This window comes from Delphinapterus leucas, chromosome 17 (assembly GCF_059928025.1).
Source record: "Delphinapterus leucas isolate spDelLeu-1000000601 "Yukka" chromosome 17, BTC_Dleu_Yukka2, whole genome shotgun sequence".
In the NCBI taxonomy this organism is placed as follows: Eukaryota; Metazoa; Chordata; class Mammalia; order Artiodactyla; family Monodontidae; genus Delphinapterus; species Delphinapterus leucas.
The window spans coordinates 82,122,345-82,149,493 of record NC_143145.1 but is presented as its reverse complement, the minus strand read 5'-3'; the positions used below and the strand labels follow the sequence as shown (position 1 = coordinate 82,149,493).

The 27,149-nt window shown below is 44.6% G+C and overlaps 1 protein-coding gene across 1 annotated transcript in view; it reads left to right on the top strand.

Moving 5' to 3' along the window:
- Positions 1-10,375: 10,375 nt before the first annotated feature.
- Positions 10,376-27,149, top strand: part of XKR4 (XK related 4) — a 321,586-nt gene continuing 304,812 nt past the window's right edge. Inside the window, exon 1 of the mRNA XM_022556886.3 lies at positions 10,376-11,291. Within this exon, the coding sequence (XP_022412594.1) occupies positions 10,465-11,291 (827 nt within the window). The 5' untranslated portion in view covers positions 10,376-10,464. The remainder of the gene's footprint in view (positions 11,292-27,149) is intronic.

Genomic DNA, 27,149 nt, shown 5'->3' with positions numbered 1-27,149 from the left:
AGAGGATTCCAGTTTCTGACACATCACCAAAATGGTGGAATGGAAACAAATCCACAAGAGCTCAAATGGGCAGGTAGTCATATAACTACATCGTTATGACCTCCTCCTTGTGTATTTTTGGTAGATGTACGTATTGCTTTTCTAGAGCTTCTGTAACAATTTACCACAAACTGGGTGGATTAAAATAATAGAAAACTAACTCTCTTATAGTTCTGGAGGACAGAAGTCTGAAATCAAGGTGTTGGCAGGGCTCTGCCCCCCCAGAAGACTTAGCGGAGCTCCTTTTCTTGCCTCTTCCAGCTTCTGGTGGCTCCTGGTGATTGTTGGCTTGTGGCCACGTTACTCGAACCTCTGCTCTTGCCTTCACATTACCTTTTCCTCTGCGTCTCTGTGCCTCCTTTTCTGTCTCTTATAGGGATACTCGCATTGGATTGAGGGCCCACCCTCCTCCAGGATGATTTAATCCCAATCTTAACTGCATCTACAAAGACCCTATTTCCAAATAAGGTCATATTCTGAGGTTCCAAGTGGATGTGAATTTTAAGGGGACACTATTCAAGCCACTACAATACGGGGGGAAAAAGTGTCTCTAAAGGCATGGCTTACGGTGGATCCTGCCCACAGAGGTGGCGTGGTGCTCACCACTGCTCCTTCGGCCCCAGCCTCCCAGCCTTCCCATCGGGCTTCCCCTCCTCAGGTGGGGTCAGTCACCTGGCAACCTGTGCTTGGCTCTATTCCCCACCATTGTCTCCTGCCATGGTCCATCCTTCGTCTGCCCTCCGGGCACATGTGCACACCTGGAATAATGGACTCCTGACTGGTACCATTCTCTCATCTTGCAAAGGAGCATCCATCCAGGAGCAGAGAGGTGAAGCGTTTGCCTGAGGTTACGTCGTGTCTGGCTCATCCTCTGCACCCAAGCTCATCCTGGACTGGCTGTGCCATGATGTACTGACTCACTCCTTTTTGCCTCATTTCGTGCAATCTTTTTTTTTTTTGGTGGGGAAGGGACACACCGTGCAGCTTGTGGGACCTCAGTTCCCTGACCAGGGATTGAACCCAGGCCACAGCAGTGAAAGCCTGGAATCCTAACCACTAGGCCACCGGGGAACTCCCCCATTTTGTGCAATCTTGCAAGTTCATCTCGTTATTAGGACATTTTTGTTCTTTCTATTTCTCCTTGCAATCCTCTTCCAAATTCCAACGGATCTCTCACAAAACGTCTGCCTCCCTTCTTCCTTATTTCCTCTCCCTTGTCTCACTCGAATTGTCTTTATTACCCTCTACATCCCCCAAACCCTGAAGTTAAAAATGCTAGTGATGTATCTGCATCAAAGAGAAGGAAGACTCTAAGTCTTGAGATAAATTTAGAATAAAGAACCCTTGCCATCAGCTTCTAATGTGCTTGAAAGTGGGAGGGCCTCCTTCAATATCTTTATAAAGCTCTCATTTGTTCTTCTAAGTTGTTAAATTTATTGGCCTAAAGTTGTTCGTATCACCCCTTACTATCCGTGTGCATGTGTTCAGTTCTGGGTGGTTTATCACCTGTGTAGGTTCATGTAGCCACCACCTTGGTCAAGATACAGAACAGTTCCATCACCAGAGGCTCTTTTTATAGCCATCGCCTCCATCCTTAACCCCTGGCAACCACTCTCCTATCCTCCATTTCTAAATTTTGTCATTTGAAGAATGTTATATAAAGGGAATCCCGTAGCATGCATTCTCTTGGGACTGGCTTTTTTCACTCAACATAATTCTCTGGAGATTTACCCAAGTTGTTGCCCATATTACCAGTTTGTGTCTTTTAACTGCTGAGTGGTATTCCATGATGTGGATATGCCCTGATTTGTTTAGCCATTTACCCATTGAAAGATGTCTGGATTGTTTCCATTTTGGGGCTATTATGAATAAAGCTTCCAGGAAGATTCCTTTTTGTGTGAACATAAATTTTCACTTCTCTGGGATAAATGCCCAGGACTACAATTGCTAGGCCATATGGTAGTTACATGTCTTATTATCCTTTTAATGTCTAGACTTTGAAGTGATGTTCCCTCTTTCACACCTGATATTGGTACTTTTTTGTTTTCTCTTTTTATTGACCATTCTTGCCTTTAACTTTACCCATTTTCGTAACCTTTTCAAAGTACTGATTTTTTTCAATAAACTTAATTTTAGAATAGTTTCAAATTTACAGAAAAGTTACAAAGATGGCACTGAGAGTTCCTATATGTACAGAGGTGAGACACTGTTTTTCCTTCTTATTAACATCTTACATTAGTGTGTTTACCTTTGTTGCAACTAAAAAACCATCATTGATTCATTACTATTAACCAAACTCTGGATTTTATTCTAATTACACTGGTGTATCCCTAATGTCTATTCCAGGATCCTATCCAGGATTCCACATCACATTTATTTATTTTTATGGGAAACATAATTTTATTTTTTTAATTGAAGTACAGTTGATTTACAATGTTGTATCCGTTTCTGGCGTATAGCAAAGTGACTCAGTTACACACATATTCTTTTCAATATTGTCTTCCATTACGGTTTATCACAGGATATTGAATATAACTCCCTGTGCTCTGCAGCAGGACCTTGCTGTTTGTCCATTCTATATGTAATAGTTTTCTACGTCACATTTAGTCATCACGTCTCCTTAGGCTCCTCTTGGCTGTGCAGTTTTTCACTTTTCTTGTTTTTGATGACCTTGATGGTTTAGGAGAGAACTGGTCAGGTATTTTGTAGAATGCCTCTCAATTGGGGTTTGCCCGATGTTTTCCATATAGGAAACCTTGTAGGTTTGGGGGAAGAAGACGGCAGAGAAGAAGTGTCCTCCTCTCATCTTATCGGGAGTCTCTGCTGTGGCCATGACTTATCTCAGCTGACGTTGACCGAGATCACCTGGCCAACAGGATGTTGCCAGACTTCTCCACTACGAAATTACTCCCCTTCTCTTCCTGCTCTCTATTATGTGACAGCAAGTCACCAAGTGCCAGTTATATCCAGGGAGAAGGGCGAGGGGAGGAGTTTAGCTCCTTCTTCTGAAGGGGCTCCTCTACTTTCAAATTCTCCTATTTTCCTCTCAAGCACCAGTATCTAAGACAAATAAAACTCATTCTTATTCAATAGTATAGTATTTTGAAAATTTTGTCTAAGTGCTAGTATGGAAATGATGTATTTTCTGCTTTTTTATTGCAAATGTACATTTCAGCTATGTCAGGGTTAAATAGGTTTTTATTGGCTTGGGGACTTAATCACCATTGACCATTTTGTGCTTATGGGAAAATGCATTTTAAGACCTAAATGACTACTAACATACTTCAGAAACAAAACACACGTCCCAGTCAGAGGCTATTATAAGATACAGAAAGAAACCCAGGGCCCCCTCTTTCCTTCTTCATCAAATCTAAGCTCGTGTTCCCAGCTTTGGAGACACTTCATTCCAGACCCTAAATTGCATCCCATTCTATTTCTTTTATGCAGCTCGGGTTGCCATGCCAATTTGGAAATTAAAATATTTAGGCAATTCAACCCTCTAAATTCTTCTCACCATTTTTGGTAATTGTATCCCTCAGCACTCATCTGCTCTTTCTCCAACTGCCTTCTAATATTTACATTCCTTAGCTTTGCTCTAAATTTTGTTTAAAAGCCCATTTTTTGTTGATTCTTTTAGCATTTCAGAAGTCTCTATGGTTTTGCAGCTCTGGCCTTTTGAGAGCCACGGTTGTAGTTCTAATGTCATCAGAACAGGCATAGACTGTTTGTCTGGAAAACCTGTTCCAGAATATTTATCAAATGCCTGCTAATGTGTCAGACACGGCATCCGGCTCTGGGCACAGAGTGGACGTGGAGAGCTGGTGGACCACCACAAACCACCAAGGGTCTTGCACAAGGTCTCTTACTTCTCCACTCTGCTACCAGAGTGGTCACTCTAAAATGGAAAACGAGTCGTGTTTCTCTTGTATTTTAAATGCTTCAAGAGTCTTTACAGTTTTGGAGAAAAAACACACTACTCTATATAAACTAGAGAACTAACAAGGACCTACTGTAGAGCACAGGGAACTCTACTCAGTACTCTGTAATGACCTGTATGGGAAAGGCATCTAAAAAGGAGTGGATACAGTATATGTATAACTGATTCACTTTGCTGTGCACAGAAACTAACACAACATTGTAAATCAACTCTACTCCAGTGAAAATTAATCTAAAAAAAAAACCAAACCAACTCTGCGTTTCATGAGCGAAGTCTGACGGGTGTGCCAGGGCCTTGGAGCCTCAGCTCATAAGTGGTCCCGCCTCCCTAGGACGCTTCTCAACTCTCCACCCAACACCTCCTCGTGCTCCAGCCCTGTCTGGCCTCCCCTCCGTGCCCTCACCCCTGTCCCATTATCACTGTTGTTCTCCATCCCCAGACACCTGGGCCTAATTAGAAGTGGGGAGTGTAGGGGTCAGGGGTGTGCCCCGTGGCATTTCAGGGTGAGGCGAGGCCATGCCCCCCCATCCTTAGGCAGCAGCACCAGGTGTGTTCATCGGGGCCCCCCACCCCCAGGATCCACGGAGTAAAGAGGGCTGCGATCTCTTGGGAACTGCTTGTCTGCTCTGGGCGGGGGCAGAAGCCCGTGGGAAGGGAGACTGACTCCCCTGCCCGCAGCTGGGGTCCTGCACATCATTTTGCACTGGGCCCCCCAAATACGTAGCCAATTCTGACGTGAGTAGATGAGCAGTGTAATCTGGCTTTCTTTTTTTTTTTGGCTGTACGCGGGCCTCTCACTGCTGTAGCCTCTCCCGTTGCGGAGCACAGGCTCTGGACGCGCAGGCTCAGCGGCCATGGCTCACGGGCCCAGCCGCTCTGCGGCATGTGGGATCTTCCCGGACTGGGGCACGAACCCATGTCCCCTGCATCGGCAGGCGGACTCTCAACCACTGCGCCACCAGAGAAGCCCTGGCTTGCTTTTTGAAAGGAGCTTTCTGACCGCTGTGTTGACTGTAGAAGTGGAAGGGTGAAAACAGGAAGACCAGTAAGGAGGCAAAAACTCCAGGTGGCAGATAATTGGGAATCAAATCAGAGTGGCATCAGAGAAGATGGTAAGAACTGATCAAATAAAAATAGATTCTGAAGGTAGAGCCAAAAGTATTCATTAGCAGATTAGATATGGAGTCTAAGAGAAAGCCATGGTCAAGGATGACTCCGTCATTTTGTCTTGAGAAACTAAAAGGACAGAGTTGTCATTAACTGAAAAGAGAAAAGAGGAACAGATTTGGGGGGAAGAGCTGAAGTTCAGGTTCAGACTACTTAAATTTGAGATGTCTCTTAGGCATCCAAGTACAGATGTTGAGAAAGCAGTTGGGTGTATTCCACAAGTTAAGGGGACATATCCAGGCTGGAGAAATAAATATGGGAGCCGTCAGCATATGGGCGGCATTTTAAAACATAAGATTTCATGAAATTATCAAGAGAGCAAGGGTACATAGAGGAAGATTTGAGAACTGAGCCTATTTAAAGACAGAGGAAATGAGAAAGAATTAGCAAAGGCCCAGAATTAGCCAAGAAGCAGGCTTTGAGAGAGGGAAAAAAACAGGAGTGTGTGGTATAGTGAAAGCCAAGTGAAGGACATATTTCAATGAGCAGGGAGTGATCAACTAGGTCAAATGCTGCTGAAGGGTTCACATAAGATGAGGGCTGAGATGTTTAGTAAAGTGGAAAGAGATGGCCTCGGACTTGGTGAGAGCAGTTTTAGTGGAGTGCTTGTTGGTTTAGTCAAGTGCGTTCAAGAGGACAGGTGAACGGGAATTGAAGAAAGCCAGGTTAGGCAACTCTAGAAGTTAGTTGTAAAAGGTTTCAGAGAAATGCAGTGGTAGCTAGAAAGGGAATTGGAATCAAAAGGAAGTTTTTTTGGTTCAGTTTTAGTTTTTTTGGTTAGGTTGGTTTTTTGTTTTCTTTTTTGCGGTAAGTGGGCCTCTCACTGTCGTGGCCTCTCCCGTTGCGGAGCACAGGCTCCGGACGCGCAGACTCAGCGGCCACGGCTCATGGGCCCAGCCGCTCCGTAGCATGTGGGATCTTCCCGGACCGGGGCACGAACCCGTGTCCCCTGCATCGGCAGGCAGACTCTCAAGCACTGAGCCACCAGGGAAGCCCACGGTTGGTGTTTTAATTTGTACGGGCTGAGGGTAATCCAGCAGAGAGGGGAAATTGATGGTCATGGAAATCGGTGTTGAATTGTGCTCTTGAGCAGTGAGGGGATGGGAGCTGGTAATCAAGTGGAGGGGTCCCCTTGTCGAAGAGGGGCACATGTGTACAGATGCTGGTCGGTGGGCAGGGGAGGTGCTGAGAGCTTCGTGTGTGGGCTCTGTTCTCTTGTGGTTGCTTCATTTTCCTCGGTGAGATGGGAAGCCGAGTCATCAGCTGAAAGCAAGGAAGCAGAAGGAGGTGTTAAAAGTTTGAGAAGGGAAAAGAAGAAAAGAAATAATAATGTAAAAGAGTAGGACAGCAACTGGACTGGGAGGACGTGGTGGGACCGCTGAGCAGGCCCAGGCTCCCCTTCGGGTCTGTGGTCACGCATCCAAGGGAGCCAGTCAGCATGGCTGCCCTTTCTCCAGACACAGCCAGTTGCACAGGCTCAGGCCTGAAGTCGGTGGAGAGAAGGGATGAAGCAGCGTTGGTGTTTGGTCAAGTAAGAGGGACAACAGAAATGAGGATGTGTTCCAGGGAGTGCTGACGGGGCTTGACCACGGGATTTAAGCTGGGCCAGGAGAAAGGTCAGGGTGTGAAGGGGTTAAGGGACGTGAAAGCCTGGCAGAATCGAGTCCAAGGGCACTTGAGGGACTGAGCTGATCACTTATGAGAGATTAGTCCGAGAGCGGGATGCTTGAACTTGAGATTATGAAGCTTTTGAGTGATGACATGGTTTAAGTGACGACAGTGGGAAAGGATCTCTTCGATAGGATGGAAGACAAGATCACTGAAGGAAAGGCGATCACAGTACTGACAGGCCAGGAATCTGTATTAAAAACCATCTGATTCTGAGGCAGGGGGTCCAACAACTGTGCTCTGAGGAAATCTTATTTTAGGGAGAGTTGACTAGCTAAACATAAAGTTTTAAAGTTAACCCAGAAAACATGAAGGGGTGGAAGAAACATGAACAATATGAACGGAAAGTTGTGTATCGAGTGTGCAGGACGCAGTGTCCAAAAGCTTACACGCATCATTTTATTTATTCCTGGCAAGAACACTGGATGCTAGAGACTGTTATCATTCCTCTTTTCCAAATGATGAACATGAGGGCCATGGGGGTTGAAAACTATGCCCAAGCACACCTCTGTCTGAGTCTAAACTCTGAGCTTTTAGCCAATACGTCCGTCTGCCTTGACAGATGCAGTGGTTGTGATAGAGCAGGTAATCTTAAAATCTGCATCCCGAGATGTGAGTAACAGACTTAGGGGATTAGAAACTCTTTAAGAACACTATTGTAGACAAAGTGCAGTAATATGCATTATCTCATCCAATCCTCATATTAATCCTGTTTATTAAGCAATTTGCCCAGATCATGGGACCAATAAGTAGCAAGGCCTGGATGTGAATCCGTCTCCTCCGACCTCCTACTCATGTACGCTTCCCACTAACTTCCACAACCTTCAGGAGATGGTTCAGACAGAAACTTAAAAAAAAAAAAAAGTTTAAACGGTTTTGAATAAATATACTAATAAGGAGAGTATTACTAGTTATTTCTTTTTTAGAACCTAACAGGATAAGTCTCATAATTCCTGTTTCCATGGGAACATTAGTACAGAATGTAGCGTTCTTTCTGTTGTGGAATGTTCTCGCTATACATCCATGCATCCATTCAACTAATATCTATTGAGCAAATAGTCTGTGCAGGCACTGTGCTAGATGCAGAGGATACAATTGAATAAGAAACATCCTTGCTCAAAGGGAAACTTCAGGCAGCTCCAGGCCTCCAGAAACTCAGATCCTCTGCAGCCTTTTCATGTCAGTGTAAGGCATTGCTCTTGACCTAGAATACACCTTATCTCTTAGGACCCAGTTACCTAAGAGATCATTCCTCTCCCCAGTGGTTTGGCACAAAGTACGATCAGCTGTAGTGCCCTGGAGATGCAATCTTAGATTTGGACTTTGGGGAAAAAGAACTGGGGTGTTTTCCCAGAAAATGATGGTCCTACTTCAAGACGGTCCAATACATATACATATTTTTTGGAGTAGAGTCGATTTACAATGTTGTGTCAGTTTCAGGTGTACGGAGAAGTGAATCAGTTATACATATATCCACTCTTTTTTAGATTCTTTTCCCATATAGGCCACTACAGAATATTGAGTAAGAGGGTCCAATTTTAAAGTTAGATTTAAAATACACCTTTTGCTTGGCAATCTAACTGGCTCCCGTGGCCCTGCACTGACCCTCATTCACCACTTGGCCATGCCTTGCGCTAGAAGTACGTGGGTTTGTACATACCAGGTAATGGTTATGGGCTCTGTGGCCCAACACCCCTCCTGCCTGACTGGGTCCAGGGCACCGGTCTGTAAGAATAAAGGACAGGGGTGGGCAAATTCCACTTTGATTAGGTTGGTGCTGAAACACTGGGTGAGCTGTAGCGCAAGACGTCCGGGTCGGCTATTTCTACATGCAGAGAAATGTGTGCACTTCCACTTCATAATGCTTCTAATTAAGAATGACACACATACTAGTTCTAACTGAGCCTGCTGTCTACAAGTAAGCGGGAGGGTGTTAGGGTTTGCCTCCAGATATAGAAGACCACACTGGTGCTCCTCGAGGCAGTGTAACACGTGTTGCCTCACTTCCCTCTGGGCTTAAAACATGTGAGTCACAGTACAATTTAAGAATTACACTCCTTGTCTCTTACATTTGCGAAAGTTAAGTGAGACAAATCAAAGTTTTCTTATCCAAGAAAAAAAAAAAAGAGGATCCAATACCTATGGGGTTTTCAAGAACCTTTTCAATCCGCAAAATGTTTCATATTCTCTTTATATCTGATTCGGTGAACCACTCTGATCACAGGTTTAATTTATTCGAGTCCTTTCTGCAGTTGCGGGACTCCACAAATCTGCAACTCCTACAGCTTTAAGAGCAGGTAGTTCTCGTCTGGAGCCCGGGAGGCGGCGTCAGCTCCGGGCTCCGCCACTCCCGGCCCGCGGGCCAGGACACCGAGGCCCGCCGCTGCCGGCCCCGCCCCGCCGCCCGCGGTGCCCAGAGCCGCCGCCGGGGGTGCTGCGCTTTCCACATGCGGGAGGAAGCGGCCCGCACCGCCGCCGCTCCTCCGGGCTTGGCCGGTTCCTGGCCGCGGAGAGCGCGTCGGGGGACCGGCCCCGCGGCGCGGGCCTGGGCAGCGGAGAGCGGCCGAGCCGCCTCCTCACCTCCCCGCGCCCGGGCGCCCGGCCTACGCGAGAAGCCGGAGCCTTCGGGCAGCGCGCTTCCTCCCCCGAGGGCGCGAGCTCGGGGCTCCCTGCGGGCCCGCCCATCCTCCGCCGCCCGGCTACGCGCTCCGCGCCCTCGCGGGCCCTGCCGCCCTCTCCGTCCCCAGCTCTCCCAGGCCAGGCACACCCACTGCCGCTGCCGGCCTTCGGGGCCCCGGCGTCCGAGTTAAACCCAGCCTCCCGACCCTCGCCGGCCGCAGCTGCACACCCAGCCCTCCTCCCGGTCCCCGCCGCTCGGAACGGAGCACAAAGAGCCCTGCGCCTCCCCAGCCCTCGCCGCTGCCACACCCGCCGGTCCCCCAGCCTCCTTCGACCTCCGCGCTGGCTGGACGCGAGCCCCCTCCCCTCTGCCCCCTCGCGCCCCTCCCCCAGGGCCGGTCAAGTCCACCCAGCGGTCCCTGAAACCCCGTGGGCCGGGGCCCTGGGCCGTCTCCCCGAGTCCTCTCGGCCGCGCGTCCCGGTCCCGGCCCCTCCTCCGGGGCCCTCCGCCTCCCTCGCCCCTCCCGAGCTGGGGTGGGAGCGGCGGCAGCTGGAAGAGAAGCGATGAGGTCATCCTCTCCCTCGGAGTCAGCTGGTGGAGGAGAGGCAGCGGGAGGAGGGAGCGCGCGCGCGGGGAGGAGAGGGATGTGCAGGTCCGAGGGGCGCCGCGGCGGCCGCTGCTGCTCCTGCTGCTGGCGGCGGCGGCGGCTCGGGCGGCAGCCGCGGGGCCGGGACGGCGAGGAGCGCGGGCGGCGGGCCGGGGCGCGCGCCGGGCGCCGCGAGCAGCTTGGCTCCGCGCAGGCAGCCAGGCGGCGCTCCTGCCGGCTCCGGGCGCGCCGCTAGCCCGGCCCAGCGCCCAGCCCGGCGGGCGGCGGGCGGCGGGCGAGCCGGCGCAGGAACGGGCGCAGGGACAGCGGCAGGGGAGCCGCGCCGCCAGGGAGGGAAGCCGGGGCGAGGCGAGGCGGCGGCGGGAGGAGGAGACAGCGGGGAAAGGTGTCACATAAAGGAAGGCTCTTCTTCGCTTGGGAGGCATCATGGCCGCTAAGTCAGACGGGAGGCTGAAAATGAAGAAGAGCAGCGACGTGGCGTTCACCCCGCTGCAGAACTCGGACCACTCGGGCTCGGTGCAGGGACTGGCTCCGGGCTTGCCGTCGGGGTCGGGAGCCGAGGACGAGGAGGCGGCAGGCGGCGGCTGCTGCCCGGACGGCGGCGGCGGCTGCTCGCGCTGCCGCTGCTGCTGCCGCTGCTACTGCTGCTGCGCCGGGAGCGGCGGCTCCGGGGGCTCGAGCGGCCCGGGCGGCGGCGGCGGGGCGGGCTCGGCGGCGCTGTGCCTGCGCCTGGGCACGGAGCAGCGGCGCTACTCGCTGTGGGACTGCCTCTGGATCCTGGTCGCCGTGGCCGTGTACTTCGCGGACGTGGGCACGGACATCTGGCTCGCCGTGGACTACTACTTGCGCGGGCAGCGCTGGTGGTTCGGGCTCACGCTCTTCTTCGTGGTGCTCGGCTCGCTCTCCGTGCAAGTGTTCAGCTTCCGCTGGTTTGCGCACGACTTCAGCACCGAGGACAGCGCCGCCGCCGCCGCCGCCGCCGCCGCCGCCGCCGCCAGCTGCCCGCAGCCCGGAGCCGACTGTAAGACGGCGGCCGGCAGCGGCTCTGCAGCCGCGGAAGGCGAGGCTCGCCCTTCCACGCCGCAGAGGCAAGCGTCCAACGCCAGCAAGAGCAGCATCGCCGCCACCAACAGCGGCGGCAACAGCAGCGGGGCCACGCGGGCCAGCGGCCAGCGCAGGTCTGCGTCCTGCTCCTTCTGCCTCTGGCTCCTGCAGTCGCTCATCCACGTCCTGCAGCTCGGGCAGATCTGGAGGTACCGTATCGGGGGTGGGGGAAGAGGGAGATTTGCTGCCGCTCCTGCGTCCCCACTGCTTTACTCTTGCACAAGAAAATCGTTGAGGGTTGCCGTGGTAGTAACCCTAGTCACACTCCTTCCGGGTTTTGGTTTGGTTTGGTTTTAAATTTGTGATCACAACCTAGGGTGGGAGAGGAGTGAGGGGCAAGGGAAAGGCAGCAAAGTGGCTTTGAGCGCTCAGCCCTTGTCTTCCCACTCCGTTCGACCAGCTTCTCTATGTGCTACACCCCCCTTCCCGCTCCCCCCCCATTTTTAGTGATCCTGTTTCTGTGAGTAGGAGAGGATTCCTATCACATCTTCTAAAAGTCCTTTTTAATTATGTTGAATTTGAGGTGTGTGTTGCAGTTTGGATGGCTTCTTTTGTTCCCTGAGAAAAATTGCTAATTCTAGTTAGATGGAGCTATTGCTGTTCAAAAGTACCCACATTTTAATTCTCACGGCTAGAGTAGTACTGTGCTTCAAGTAAAGAGCTTAGTAGGGACACACTTGTTTTTTGGGGGGACTGTGTATATCTATATCTATTTTTATATCCACTCCAAATACCAGTAAGTACACTTTATGGGACCCAGACTTACTCTAGTGGTGCCCTTTCTGATTATCCTGCAGTGTCACCTCAGCTGATTTCTGGGATAACTAAGAACCCTTGGAAAAGGGTGGTGCATCTTGTAAACTTTGACCACACTTGGCATCTTCATTGACTTGCTTTGCTGCTTGTCACCTGATCTACCAAGTCTTTACACAGATATCACTTCCACTTACAAACTGGAGTACAAACTGGAATATGGTTCCTTTGGGCAGAGGGAATCATCTCTGGAACCATGACAGCCTGGATTTAGGAATATAACGAAGTGGCAGGCTCAGGAATGCGTTTCTCCAGGTTTTATATGTTTTTGATAGCTTTTTGAATGATATTTTACAGCTACAAGAATTCTTTGTGTTGAAGCATTTAAATGCTAACATCCCAGAGCTATGCTTTTTGGGTTTTTCTTTTTTTCTGGGGGGGGTGTTTAAAATAACTTAGTAAGTATAAGTAAAATGAGGAAACTTCCTCACAAGTGCACTGATGTGGGACTACACTCTGCTTTGCCAGTGTCCTTTTCAATTTTATTTGTAGTTATTTTTGTGATTAAAAAACCAAAACGATTACGAGTCATTAACTCTGCTACAACTCAGAGAATTTGTGGAACGGAGCTAAAATCGTCCTTTACGGTGAAGTGTAGTGTTTTCATTGAGAAGAGCAAGTGTGATTATTTTTCGGTCTTTTCCGGGACCGTTGCTTTGTAAAGCAGGGTGAGCATTGCCACAGACAGTGACTTTTCAAACTGAGAAACTTTTTTTCCAAGCAGATACTTTCTGGTAAAGTGCTATATGATACGCAGTCAGACCAACTGACGTTGGAAACTTCCGTGCTTTGGACTTAAAGGACGTTTTGAAATGTCAGTTAAGTGTGATAGCTCTGTTTCCCATGGTTGACTACTGCAAAGGCTTGCAGCTTGGTGCTTTTCGAGTGTGATGAACTCAAAGGCTTGATTTAATTACTGAAATTATTTACGGGGTGAGATTCGTATGATTAGCAGTTTTAATCTGATAATGTGGTAAATGAAGCTTAACATTCCATTTGTTAACTTCTGCAAACTTCATGCGGGATTTGGAAATCACTCACTTTTACCTTTAAAATGTCTAGATTTATGTAAATAATGCAAACACTTCTCAGTTCTATTAGCTGAAGAACTATCTATGTTTCTTACCGATTTATACTTTATGAAAAATTGGATATCAAATTCTAGTTGTGTTTATTAGACCTTCTAGACCAAACATTTTCCCAATTGAAAAATGATGTTTAATATCTCAGGACATAAAATGTGGAAAGTGAGAAATAATTAGGAAAAGAAAAGGGCCTAAATACATCTCAGCGAGACCATAGCCACTGGGTCATTTGGCCACACAGCAAAGCTATGGAGGGGTGGGGGGCAGGGATGGGTAAGGTTCAGTGCAGAAGGAAAACCACAGGCTGTCAGACAAATGCATTCACCAGCCCAACCCTTGGAGAAACTATGGTCACACATGGCTCCTTTTCGTCAAGCATTTCTACAATATTTTCCTTAAAGTCTTCAAAGTTTATTCTGCTAACACATGGTCATTTGGGAGGAGATAGTATTTTTTTAGATATATATACACATATATATTTTTAATATTTGTTTACATGTTCAGAATAATGTATTTAATAATGTATATCTGAATTATCTAATCTTACTGTTCTTGGATTCTGGCTAAGATATTTGGAGGATGGTGGGGTAACTTGGTGGAAGCATGATCTAAGACTCAGCCTCATTTTCTCCTTATAATGTTAAAAACAAAGCAAAAAAAAAACAAACCAAAAACTTTAGCCTAACGTAAGGAAATTGAAATGGGGTCAGAGAGTTCATGGAATTTAACACTCAGATGCATTCCGAATTGTTTCAGTTTCTCTGAGTGTAGAAGATTTGAATGGAACTTGGGGGGATGGGTGCGTCTTTGATAATAAACTGGTGAAATGCAGTTCATCTCAGATTATTATATTAGACCATTATCTTTGACCACTGTGATTCCTTAATTAGGAGCATCCCCCTGGTTTTTCAAGCTTTTCTTTTCAATGCATTGTACACAAGTGTTGCAGAAAGACCAAGGTATCAATGGTTCAAAGCTCAGAGTTCATTACTCATGTTTTAACATGCTACTTTCTAAGATCAATAAAATAGATTTTAGCTAGGTTGGTAACTGTTCATTGTATTTCCATGGAATTCAAGTTATTTTAGGTAAGGGTCAGATTCTAAAAGCTCTCTGTAGATAAAATCCTTTGAAATACCATCAAAGTGTTTGCTTGCTCAGAAATAGCTGTTTGAAACATTTTGGACAAGATTTGCCTGTATTCATACATTTATTACAGATGGAACTGCTGAAAACAATGGTACATATTCATTTTAATTAATGTTTACTAATGGAAAAATTAATGGCAGCTTTTAAAGTTGCAGGAGTTGATACTGGGAAAGAGCCGTTTGAAATAATAAAGTGAATTTTTGCTACCATGCGAAAAGAGCAATTGTGACTTTAAAGGAACTGTGTCTGTGAATGAATGAGGAAGTACTTTTTCTTTCTTGTTCACATCATGTGATTCCAGAAGTTACTAAGAGTGCAGTTCAGCCAGTGGGAATCAGAAATGCGCAATCAGATCAGCTTTTAGTCTTCATAATACCCGTGATCAATTATATCTGGACGTCTTCTTCCTTCAGAGTTTATGACTTACTCTTCAAATTTGACCTGAATTTCTCCTACACATGTACATGTGTAGGTACCTACATATTTAGTTGTTTTCTAGCAAATAGGCACATGGTAACTGATAACTCCGTGGATGGTAGAATGGGGAGTATTTTTACCATTTTTGTTTTGTTTCTGAATATCTTATCGTGAGAGTCACCTGGTGGAAGAACAGCTCTCTTGTGTTTCTCATGCTTGATCCCCCACGAGCTATTAACATGTGTCCCGTGTTCAGGTACTTGGGAGATCTCTCCACAGAGAGATCTCTCCACAGCAGGACGTCTCAGAGCAGATCTCTCCACAGCAGGACTTCTCAGAGCCTTTACTTACTAAGCTGTTGTGCAGTTGTCAGTAAGTTTTTAAAGGCACAGCTATTAAATCCTCTTGTAATCATGGGTCACACAAAGCACTATGAGAAACATGGTTCTATGCCATTCTTCAACCTGCCCAAACGAGAATTATAACAACAAGAATTTTATGTGGTACTTTAAACATCTACAAATATTTTTATACTCCTCTCTCGTCTAAGCATTAGTACCTCTGTATATGAGAAGGCTGGCAGAGAGATTACTCAACGATTACTCAAGATTGCTTAAACTCAGAGAGATTAAGTAACTGGCACGAGATTACCCAGCTATTATGTGATGTAGCTCAGAGTCAAAACCAGGCCTGTCTTACCCTAAAGTCTATTTCTCTGGCTCAATTAGCCACCTCCAAATGCCAATTTGGATAATAAGGACAACAATGTATAAAAATGACAACTTCCCTTCACTAAGGTTGGCAAAGTTCGAGAGAGAGCTGAGTTTAGACAAGTTGGGATGTTTCTCTAATACACACCAGTGGTTCAGTGGCAGAACGGAGGCTGGAGCTCAGATCATCTGACCAGTGTTCTTCTTCCTACACCACTTGGACGCACTGAGGTTGCTGTAGTGGCATTAACGACTAAGTGGCATAATGTATGTGAATAAGCAGAAAGTGCTTTGCAAATGTTAAAAAATTCTAGAGATAAGGAATGGGTAGGAAGATAGCATGCTGGGTACAGCTGCGAGTGTTGAAAAAGTACCTTATTGATTCTGAGTTAGTTCTGAATTCTGATATACGTCAAGCACGATTGGTGCCCTTTCCTGAGTTTATTGAATGGTCATTTCCCATATATCTGTGTTCCCTCTACTGCTTATTAATTTATCTATTCATCTGTATTGAGTACCTTCTCTACTCAAGGCACTATGCTAGTTACTAACCACCCCAAGATGAATAAAGTACACATCTTCTTTCAAGGAATCTACTGTCTGATGAGGAAGATGGAACAGTAAACCCACAATTTCAGTACTGGGAAATAAGCACTCTGATAGAAACAGGAAACTCAAGCCACCTTAGTGGTTCAGGTAAGACTCTGGAGCAGGATATGTTTGAGCAGAGGTTGTGATGGTGGGCAGGTCTGCTACTGAAATAAAGAGGAGGTTGGCAGTGAGGGCTTGGATATGACTGTGCAAAAGGGCAGAGAGGCAAGAAAGAATAAGGCAGGTTAAACGTGCCCTTCGAACAGAGAGAGCGATTGAGAGATAGTAGCTAGAGGTGAAGATGGAGAATTAGTTGGGCTGGACGATGAAAGGAATTTAGATTTTATTCTGGAGGCACTGAGAAACCATTGAAGGATTATAAGGGTGAGGATTGTTGACAAAAGTGTGAAAATCTTGTTTTATTCAAAGGAGTGGCAAAACGTTGAAAGATTCAGAGGAAATGTATCAATCCCTCTCTAACTCGATCATGTCCCTTTCATTCATAAAAGTCCATTGATTTTAAACTCATTGAGTGTGGATGTAATTGGAGCATATAAATAGGCCCAACCTTGTGGGAGAGTTGTAAACAGACTGGTTGAAATTTATTGTATTTATACCAAAGTAAATTATTGGCAAAAGTTTATTTTGCGTTACTTTTTGAAGAGATTTTCCTTAGGATATGGTGGGCTTCACCTTATTGAAATCCTTAGAAAATTGTTCCTTGTGTTTGTGTAACACTTCAATTTTCAGAGGGTTTCCAAGTTTTCTTTCTTACGTGACCCTCAGACTCATCTTTGAGTGACACATTTTGCCTATGTGGAAATTGAGACAGAATTTTCAATGTTTTTCTCTTTAGGTCACGTAGTTCTGTGCAGATTCTAGGCTAGAATTCAGTACTGAGGGGGGAGAGAGAAAAAGGAACATGGGAGATTGTTAATGTAACTGAGGATGATTTGGTAGGAGAGAAACCTGAAAACTTGAGAGCTCTCTGGTACTGAAGGATTCTAATGTGGAAGAAACTTTTGCGTCAACCCTCTGGGGCAAAATGGATAGGATCTACAGGAAGAGATTTTGAATTAACGTGAGGAAAACATTTTTAAGTAGTCATAAGGGATCCCAAGTTCAGCTAAGATTCCTTAGGAGTAACGAGTTCCTCATCATTGGAGTGTCTAAGCATAGTTTGGAAACCTGTAGGCAGAACTACGGTAAAAGATACTTTATTATACAGAGGGTTGGACTAGATCATCTTCCAGCTCTGAGATTTTATGCCAATTTCTGTCATTACATGCTGCTCAGAACATAACGGGCTAACCTTTGCTTTTTTTGCATGAAAGAAGTAGGAGTTTCCTTGAATTACTGCAGCTGTGTCACTTTGAAATCTATTCATTGGTTATGGACCCAGTATCTTCCCTGGAGAATCACAAATCCACACCACAGCCTTGAGTGCTGAGCTTGGTATTTAAATCTCTGAGTTAGCTCACAGATATAAATCCACACACAATCAGACAGTCCTCTGTCCATTTACTTGGGTTTCTGTATGAGCTGGAATAATTTATGCATAAATCTGTGTGGTAAATATAACTATTTCAGTGTCTTTGTAATAAATGCAGAAGTTGTAATTTTTCCATTCACTTGAACTATACACTTATAAGGGTAAAAAAAAAAATGTTATACTTATTATACCCCATGAAATTGCAGGCTACTCTCAGAGCAATTGAAAGTAGCATTTATGCAAATGGATGCTATCATTTTTGAATAGCGTCCACAATCCCTGGGTCAGTAACTGTGAAGGTCTTTGCTCAGTCACTTACAAAAAAGGTCCTCAATGTTTGAATATCCAAGTACATGACTTCTGTTAAATTTTTTTTTTTTTATATATTTTTACAGTTTGAATGGAATAGTCTACCAATGAATTTAAATAGCACCAGTCACTGAGTAACAGATAAATACTAGAATGATTCCCCTTTATATGGAATCCCGGGCCAATCTGATCAGCACATTTCCCTGACTTGTTTTAGAATTTGAATAGCACACATTCTAAGTTTATGGAAGCAAGACTAGGTATTGGGATCAGATTTATTACTCTGACATATTATCAAATACAAGGTGCAGAGTGGTGTTGGTCATGCATCTCAGGTATAATCTTGGAAAATAGTTGGAATATGTTGATGGATTTCATGGGAAAAACATTCAGTAATTCTCAACAGGAAGTATTCTCTTGAATGGCACGCGTAATTCTGACTACCACACCATGTGACTTCCTTCCAGCTGTATGATGGTGTCCTTGGGAGCTTTTGGCATGGCCGGTCGGGAAGAAGGACCATGGGCAGATTCTCAGGAGGTCACTCTAGTAGTTGTGGATCTTACATGTGTAGGCATATGTGTTCAGTGAATATTTGCTGATCTGTGAATGAAGCCCAGGGGTTATTATTTCTTCTTTGCATGAGTGTAGCTGCTCTTGCTGCCTGGTTGTTTCTTGAGTTGCTAATGGTACAGTGAATCAGAGAAGGTGCCATGTTGTCTAGAAAGGATACAACAAATCACGCAGCTCTTTTGTAGGTTACTAGCGCTAGGAAAGTGGGGCTGAATTTCACACAATACTAGTTATCCTCTGAGAAAGATGCAGCTAGATGCTCACCTTCACTTACCTGTTCTTGCTGATAGAAAGGTGAGACTGGGGAAGCTTCGGGATAGATATTTTTCACTGAATTCTTATGTACTCTTGACCTTCTGAGAATACACCTGTATACAGAATGATTTGGGGGATTTTTGTGCCCCTACTTGCCTACTCAAAGAAAAGCTGTAGCTTCTGCTATTATGATGACTACGACCATCATCACCATAATTGTTATCACCATAGAACATTACTTCCATGTCTAGTGTATGTACAGAACTCATACAATTACTGATGGTGAGGGATAGTAAAGATGGGTTAAAATGGAAATGGATCAGTCCAGAAATCCTCTAGAGGCAAGAGGTGGCCTGTAGGACAACGGTAGATCTTTTCTAACCCTGAGATGAGGGCAGAGGGTCACAGTTAGTGTATCAACGATGGATCTTATTTAGAGGGACAGCTGCCTTTTGGGGAACTGGACTAAAAGGGGATCAGATGATTTGGCCACTTGGGGGCTCAGACCCCCGGCAGTCACCTACTGTCCTGGGTTTACATGTGACAGCACCTGCCAATGGTCCCCCAAGTTTAGGTCTTCTTTTGGTTTCCTCCTTCTGGGTCTTAGTTTTCTACCTGTATGATGTGATTAGTCAAAAATAGGGTCCAAGGTTCTTTCCAGGCTTAAAATTCTGATTCTTCTTTGCTTGTCCAGTCCCCAGAGTATATGCACCAGAAAGTCTGTTCTTCTAAGGCCGTGACTACAGCATTGTGTAAGTCAGTCAAAGGGGATCTACAGGGGGTTTCCAGAGTTGACAATATTAGTGTCCGAAACCCAGGAATCGGTATTATATGTGGAGAGAGAATCTTAAACTTATTTGTATAATGCAACTTATTTTGTATCATTTCCAAATTTTAGTTATAATCAAATTAAACCATTTTCATTGAAACCCATATCTAAGTATTTGAAGCTGATGTTCAAAGTGTTCCATATCACTAATTTTAAGAGACGTACCCTATAGACTTGGGAAGCCACAGTTGGCTTCTGCCTTTCATGGGGGGAGGTATGCACAGCTGGAGTGCTAGGATTAACAAATAGGAACAATGCTTCACAGGCCTAAAAAGAACTATCCATTAGGTCAAGGAGAAGGCTGTTGTCAGAGCTAGATTTGCTTCTAAATTAAAAGCTTGTCCTGGGTTACACTGTCACTGATTTAATATGCTGGAAATTGAATTAAACACTATACAAAGATACTGTATCCAGGCCTGCACTTGTTGAGGAACAGGGCTGTGTTACATTCTTCCAGAAGAACTCAACCCCTTAACCTTTCCCAGTTGGGGAGTGCCTGGATCTTCAGGATGTTAGAGATCTGTTGTGACACTGCACAATTTTCAACCTCACGACAACATTTCAGTTTTTTACATTAAAAAAATTTTTTAAAACATTTATTTAAAAATTGTCTGAAGTATGTCAAACTGTTTTCCCCCTTTTATGATTCATAAGTAGGCTGTTTGAATCAGTTCTACTTCTTTTGCTTACTTTATGTACTTGCACTGTTTTCCTGGCAGGGGAATCCTTCTACACAAACAGAGCAGTGGGCAGTGTGTGGGGTGGGTGAGGATTAGTCAGTCAGAATCAGGCACATATAGAAAAAAGGAGGATCTGCAGTGAAATGAGTCTAAAAAGACTTGAGCTGACTTTGATTTGGCTTCCCATCAAGTACATTTTTTTAAAGTGTATAATATGGTTTTTTTTAATTCATTCTTTAAAAAAAATTTTGTTGTGGTAATAACACTTAACATGAGATCTACCCTCTTAATTAAAAAATTTTTTTAAATTAATTTTTATTAGAGTATAGTTGCTCCACAACGCTGTGTTAGTTTCTACTGTACAACAAAGAAGTACATTATTTAAGAAGGAAAAAGTCACCTTTCTGAACCCCCAGCCTAGGAGATTTCATCCATGTAAGTAGCAGTCTGATTCCTCTTTCTTCAGCCTAGATAACAATTATGAATTAAGATATCAGTTTGGGGCTCAATTCTCTACTTTCCAGGTCTTTTCTCAGTAGCAGAGAGTCAATACTCAACACAAAGGTAGCCATTGTAGCAGTAACAGTTACAGGACAGTCCCTCATCACTTCCTTCATTAGTTCATGGCATAATCACTGCATCAGTGTGACAGTAACAATGAAGAAATGATCCTTCAGGAAAGAGGGGAAAGGATTTGTAAAGCCTTCTTTTGTCTTGATAAGAGTTTTCAGCTGATTAATTAATTTGCTGTTTTACTAAAGTAAAATTAATAACAATCATTTTTTAAAATGTAGCTCAATTCTAGAAAACTCTCCAAAGTGATTTTTAGTACTTGGGTCTGTTGTTATAAATTAGGAAGGATGTCCCATAGGGTTTCATATCTCTAGGGGATGTACTGCTGTTAAGAGTGGCAGTCACAGATATCCTATGGGATTTTTCCTGAATCGGTTGGTGATGGTCGGGTTTGAAAAACTGAGTTCTAGATGGGAACAGGTAATGTAACACAGTCCCAATGAAAGCATAAATATTAGTTGTGTTCCTGCTTCGGAAAAGTAAACAATCATTACAATTACTTAAGGATAAACTAATATCTATCTATATCATATGTGGAATCTAAAATACGATACAAATGAATTTATTTACAAAACAGAAACAAACTCACAGACATAGAAAACAAACTTATGGTTACCTGAGGGGAAAGGTTGGGGAGGGATAAATTAGGAGTTTGGGATTAGCAGATACAAATTATTATATATAAAGTAGATAAACAACAAGGTCCTACTGTGTAGCACAGGGAGCTATATTCAATATCCTGTAATAAGCCATAATAGAAAAGAATATGAAAAAGAATATGTCTATATTTATATGTAGAACTGAATCACTTTGCTGTCAAGCAGAAACTAACACAACATTGTAAATCAACTATATGTCAATAAATTAATTAATTAATTAAGGTTGGAATCAAATGAGTAAGGGAGAGGAAACCTGAAGTTCTGATCAATACCTTGGAAACTATCATTTCATCCCATTCTCTGATCTGCTAGTAGAAGAGGTGGGTATTATGGATCGAGCATGAATTGATTAGTTGGAGGAAGAAAAAAAATAGCCATGAGAGAAATGAACGAAGATGGAGAATTTTATTCCATACTCAGAGGATGAATTTTTAATCCTTTGTCGTAGGAGTGGGAAAATTGTACTGATCCCCATTCTATAACGCATCACAGCAAAGTTTAAAGCAAGGCTTCACCAGCCAGGCTAAGTTTCCATTAGACGAGTTGCAGCTCCAGCTGTGATGATGGTCACGTTTATGGGATCGAGTTGAGACTGAGGGCACCAGTGGGGTCTGCAGTCTGAGGGACTTTGACCCGAGTCCCGGATTGTCACACAGGTCAGAAGAGGGCAAGTCAGCTGGCAGAGGGTCAAGGCCAGGGCACATCATCACAAAGGGGAACATATTAAGAACCCAGGATTCTAAGCAGGGACCAGAAACAAACTTGATAATAGTAAAGGGAGGTTAGAATCTGAGATCAAGGTCATCATGCAGGCAAACCATGACACCCGGACTTCAAAGTGTAAAACCGAAGGGAGATTTGTTTCATTTATGTTCTCGTCATATAACTTCTGTCTGGTCGGATATCAAGAGTAGGGCCTACAACTGGAGGTTGAGTTCTCATCCCGCTGAGGGGAGGGCAGAGGGCTGGGATTGAAGGCAGGTTCTCACTCATCCGCTGTGGACACCTGCAAATTCGTCAGCAACCCATTGGCCGAATCACTATGTGGTCACTGTACTCGTTGCTGAGAATAAAATGACAGAAGTAAGTGACCAGTGATAACCTTTTCGTCATGTTTTCCACAAACATCTGCTTAAAATCATAGTAAGGAAAACATGTTAAAAAGAATATACTCTCAAAAAGTTTATGTGGAATCTAAAAAAAATGTTACAAATGAATTTATATGTGAAACAGAAATAGACCTGCAGACAAAGAAAACAAATTTATAGTTACCAGAGGGGGAAGGGGGAGAGTGATAAATTAGGAGTTTGGGATTAACATATACACATCGCCATATATAAAATAGATAACCAACAAGGACCTACTGTAAAGCATTAGGAACTCTACTCAATATTCTGTAATAACCTATAAGGGAAGAGAATCTGAAAAAAATAGATATATATGTATGTATAACTGAATTTCTGTGCTCTAAACCTGAAACTAACACAACGTTGCAAATCAACTATACTTCAATAAAAAAATAAATAAAAATAAATGGTTTAAAAAAAAAAAAGGCTTACCATCTAGGAAAGGAGGCAAGTCGCTTTCATACCCCTGGAATCTGTCTGTGATGAGGCACTGAGTGAGCTGTTGACTCAAGGTAGAGTCAGCAACCAGCAGCCTTAGCATCTCTTGGAAGCATCTCAGAAATGCAGAATTTCAGGCTCACCCCTGATCTACTAAATCACAACTTGCATTTGAACAAAATCCCCAGGGGATTCGTAGGCATTTTTAAGTTTGAGAAGCAGAATAGCATCCATTCTGCTACAGAGGAGGGAGGACCCCTTCCAGCTGAAATGGTCAGGGAAGGCTCACCTGAGCTGGACGTTCATGGAAAATATACTTGATCCAGACACCGTAGCTGGCTTTCTCACTAGTTATCGCACTCAGTACGATAGCTTGGAAACCGTACCGGTGATAGGCGCACACGTACACACCCAGGAGCCTCCTTATAGACAGCGCTGTAAGCAAAAGTATGACAAACAAAGTGAAAGATTTTAGTAAAATCTTTATTCAAACTCCATTGTTTTATGGTTTTATTGTTCACAACTGTTGACTGCTCTCTGCTCACAGTTTTATATTCTACTCAGACCTTATGCCATCTGGTCACTTGGGATGGAGGGGACAAGGGGTGGTGAGAAAGGGACCAGACCTTCTCAGCGGAGGTGGACACTAGGAAAGCGTTGGGTTCAGAGTAACCAGACCGTTAGGTTAGAGAATGAAAAGAGGGGCATGGGGCTTCCCTGGTGGCGCAGTGGTTGAGAGTCCGCCTGCCGATGCAGGGGACACGGGTTCGTGCCCCGGTCCGGGAAGATCCCACATGCCGCGGAACGGCTGGGCCCGTGAGCCGTGGCCGCTGAGCCTGCGCGTCCGGAGCCTGTGCTCCGCAGCGGGAGAGGCCGCGGCGGTGGGAGGCCCGCGTACCAAAAAAAAAAAAAAAAAAAAAGAGGGGCATGGCAGCTCTTGCCAAGAAAGACATAATGATTTGTCATCTTTGCTCAGAGAGGCGGAGCTAGGCTGGTTGTGGCATCCTTATTCATACTTTTCTGAAAAGGGAGCAGCCTTGAGGGTGAGCAAAGATGTCCCATCGCTGGGTGTCAGGGATAGTGGAGGGGGAGGTCAGGTTCTGGGCATCCCTCATCCTTAGCTTTTAGTCTGCTGGACCAAGGAGCTTCTGCATCTTCATGGGAAAGAGGAACCAAGAGAGGAGTAACGGAGACGAACTAGGAACCCAGGCCTGCGAGACCAGGTCCTGTCCACGAGTTGGCAGGGTATTTTTATAAGATGACGTGGGAAGACTTCTGATGACCAACCTGCTGTGTGCAATTCAGCTCTTTATGGTGACCCATGAGGCTCACAAGGCAGGCTATGCCATGGGAAGAAATATGACAGTTCAGCCCGATGTCATGCTTTACTGTTTGTCTTCCTAAGTGAGAAACATAGCATCAACAACATGACAAAATATGTCAGTGTCTGGGTTGTGGGATAAAGAGATAATGAGGATGGCGCCTTATAAGATGTATATTTGGGTAGATGTGCGATCAGTTTCCTTATTTCACGTTAAACAAAATAGAAAAAATGGCCTTCCCAGAAATGCTTCTTTGCAAAGTAATAGTTTTCTAATTTCCCTTTCGTACAACATCTGGTGTTGCTAGGCTGTCATTTCTGTTGCTAGGGTTCCCTCCCCCATCTATGTGCTAGGACGTGATTGTTTCGTTCAGTGTTCTTAAGTGTTTCCATGGAGAGTTCCTAAGTTAAATTTTCTCAGTCTGCTTTATCATTAGGTGTGGTCACCCTGCCAGGCTCTAGACCTACATGTCTTTCCAATATTGTAGCTATTTCCATTGAAATTTAGTTATTCTCGATTGAGGTGTGCTGTCAGTGTCAAACACCCAGGGGATTTTGAGGACTTAGTGTGAAAAAAAAGGGGATGGTAACTATCTCGTTAATAACTTTCATAAGGGTTATATGCTGAACTGATAACATTTTGGATATATTGGGTTAAATAAAATATACTGTTAAAATTAATTTCACCTGTTGCTTTTTTTTTCTTTTTAAATGTGACTATAAGAAAATTAAAATTACAAACGTGGCTTGCATTGTATTTCTGTTGGACAGAGATGCTCTAGATGATGTGAGAGCTCAGTTCTTGAGGAGTGAGAAGAGGATAAATCCAAAGTGAAGTGTTTCAGAATATTAAGATAAGAGTTTGCTAGAAGTTACCAAGGAAAGAACACTGAGTTGTTTCACTGCTGAGGCAGGTTGACTTAATGGATTTTGCAAATAAGGTTACCTGCTGGTAAAAACGGGGTCTTTAGGAGATAAAAGCCCTAATGTGGGTGCAGCCCATGGTCTTCCCTGCTTCCTGCCTTGCTTAAGGCCCAGCGACCCGCTGTGCTGCTTTGGTGGTTTAATAAATAATTCTTAATGATGACGACAATAAAAACTAAATCTTTGTAAGTGCCGTTGTAGCTTGCCAAGCGCATTCTCTCCTATTAAACCATCCAATCTTCTCACCAGCCTCTCAAGGCAGGAATTTTTATCATTCCCATGTGAAGATGAACCCACTAGGGTTCAGAGAAGGTAGAAGATTTGCTCAAGGGCGCACAGCTCCTCAACAGCAAGTGTCTGCACTCACATTCTCGACTTCAGCTTCTGAATCTCATGCTTTTCCCACTGTATCTTACAAGATTAATCCAAGAGAATCGCTTGGAGAAGCATTTCCTGACCTTTCTGGCTGGCAGCTGTGCTAAAAACTGCAGTGACTTCAATTGTACTGTGACATCAGTGGGAATTAGTTAATACCAGTTTATAGGATTTTCCTCTGACTACCGGGAAAGGGAGAGCCCCACCTGAGGACAGGAGGTCAGATTTGAGTCCTGACTTTGCTGGAAACTCCTCAACTACAAAACAGTGGGTGGGAGTTACATCAGATCATTTCTAAAGTCCCTTCCAGCTTTATAATTCTATGAAACCTGATATCTAAAAGGAGTATATCAACTCTTTTCATGCACCATATTAAATATCCACTTGGGGAACAATATGCATGTTTTATTAACCTGGGCTAGTTTTCTGATAAACTACTCCTGGAATTGGTATTTCACACCAAACTTCAAACACAGAGACTGTGGATCCATTTTATCCACAATGTGTCACTTTCATTTGGTGCCTACTGGTAAAATACATGTTGTTTCCATTGGGAAATGCATGACACTAAAGAACAGTAAGTAGGCTCCAGTCCCATGTGAATACTATGTAGTTAACCTGTATTTTTATTTTTAAATTTTATTTATTTATTTTTTATTTTTTGCGGTACGCGGGCCTCTCACTGTTGCGGCCTCTCCCGTTGCGGAGCACAGGCTTCGGACGCGCAGGCTCAGCGGCCGTGGCTCACGGGCCCAGCCGCTCCGCGGCACGTGGGAACTTCCCAGACCGGGGCACGAACCCGTGTCCCCTGCATCGGCAGGCGGACTCTCAACCACTGCGCCACCAGGGAAGCCCAACCTGTATTTTTATCCTCATTTTGCATGCAGTCATGCTTTGCATATGGCAGTGTTCTACCCCACATATGTTCATAAATTATGACTTCAACTACGACCATCCAAGGCAAGCCCCGCTGTCAGTCACATCTCTCTCTCTGAGACCAGCAGGATTTACATCTATGTGACTGACATAACTTCAAATGCAACTCCTAAGACCTATCTCAGAGAACCAACTCTATATAGTCCAGCATATGCAAGTGCTAGAAAATTCATTCTCAAATGCACACAATGCAAAATTTTCAGAATCCGACACAGCTAGTCTTTGAAAAAGCAATTCCAAATATTCATTTCTAAAAATCAAATAAATCTTCCCCAGAGATGCCCCCCAAAGTAGATATGACTTGCTTTGAAAAGGCTTGGCAACTGCAATCTGCTCATTATTATTATTTGGTGGCATTCCATGAAAAATATATAGGATCATTTTTCTTTTTAGTTCAATGGCATCCTTGAAAAGTATAGTTTTTCCAGAGAGACTGATTTCCAAGTATGTTTTTAATGTTCATGACATTAAATGTGTTCTGACTTACTGTTTTTTTTTTAAATCCCAAATGATATGTTCCAAGAAACATGCATATCTATACTATAGTTATTTTCACCATGATTTTCTTCCATGTATACACCTGATCATGCAGTTATGTAGGTTCGGATATGCTGGAAAGAACAGACATGATTTAATTAAACTGAGATAGTCTGGAGTAAAAATGCCTTCATTCATTCATTCAGTAAGTATTTCTCATGCATTCACTGTGGGTGGGCTCTGGGCATAGCAAGAGGAATGGGATGCACTCCCT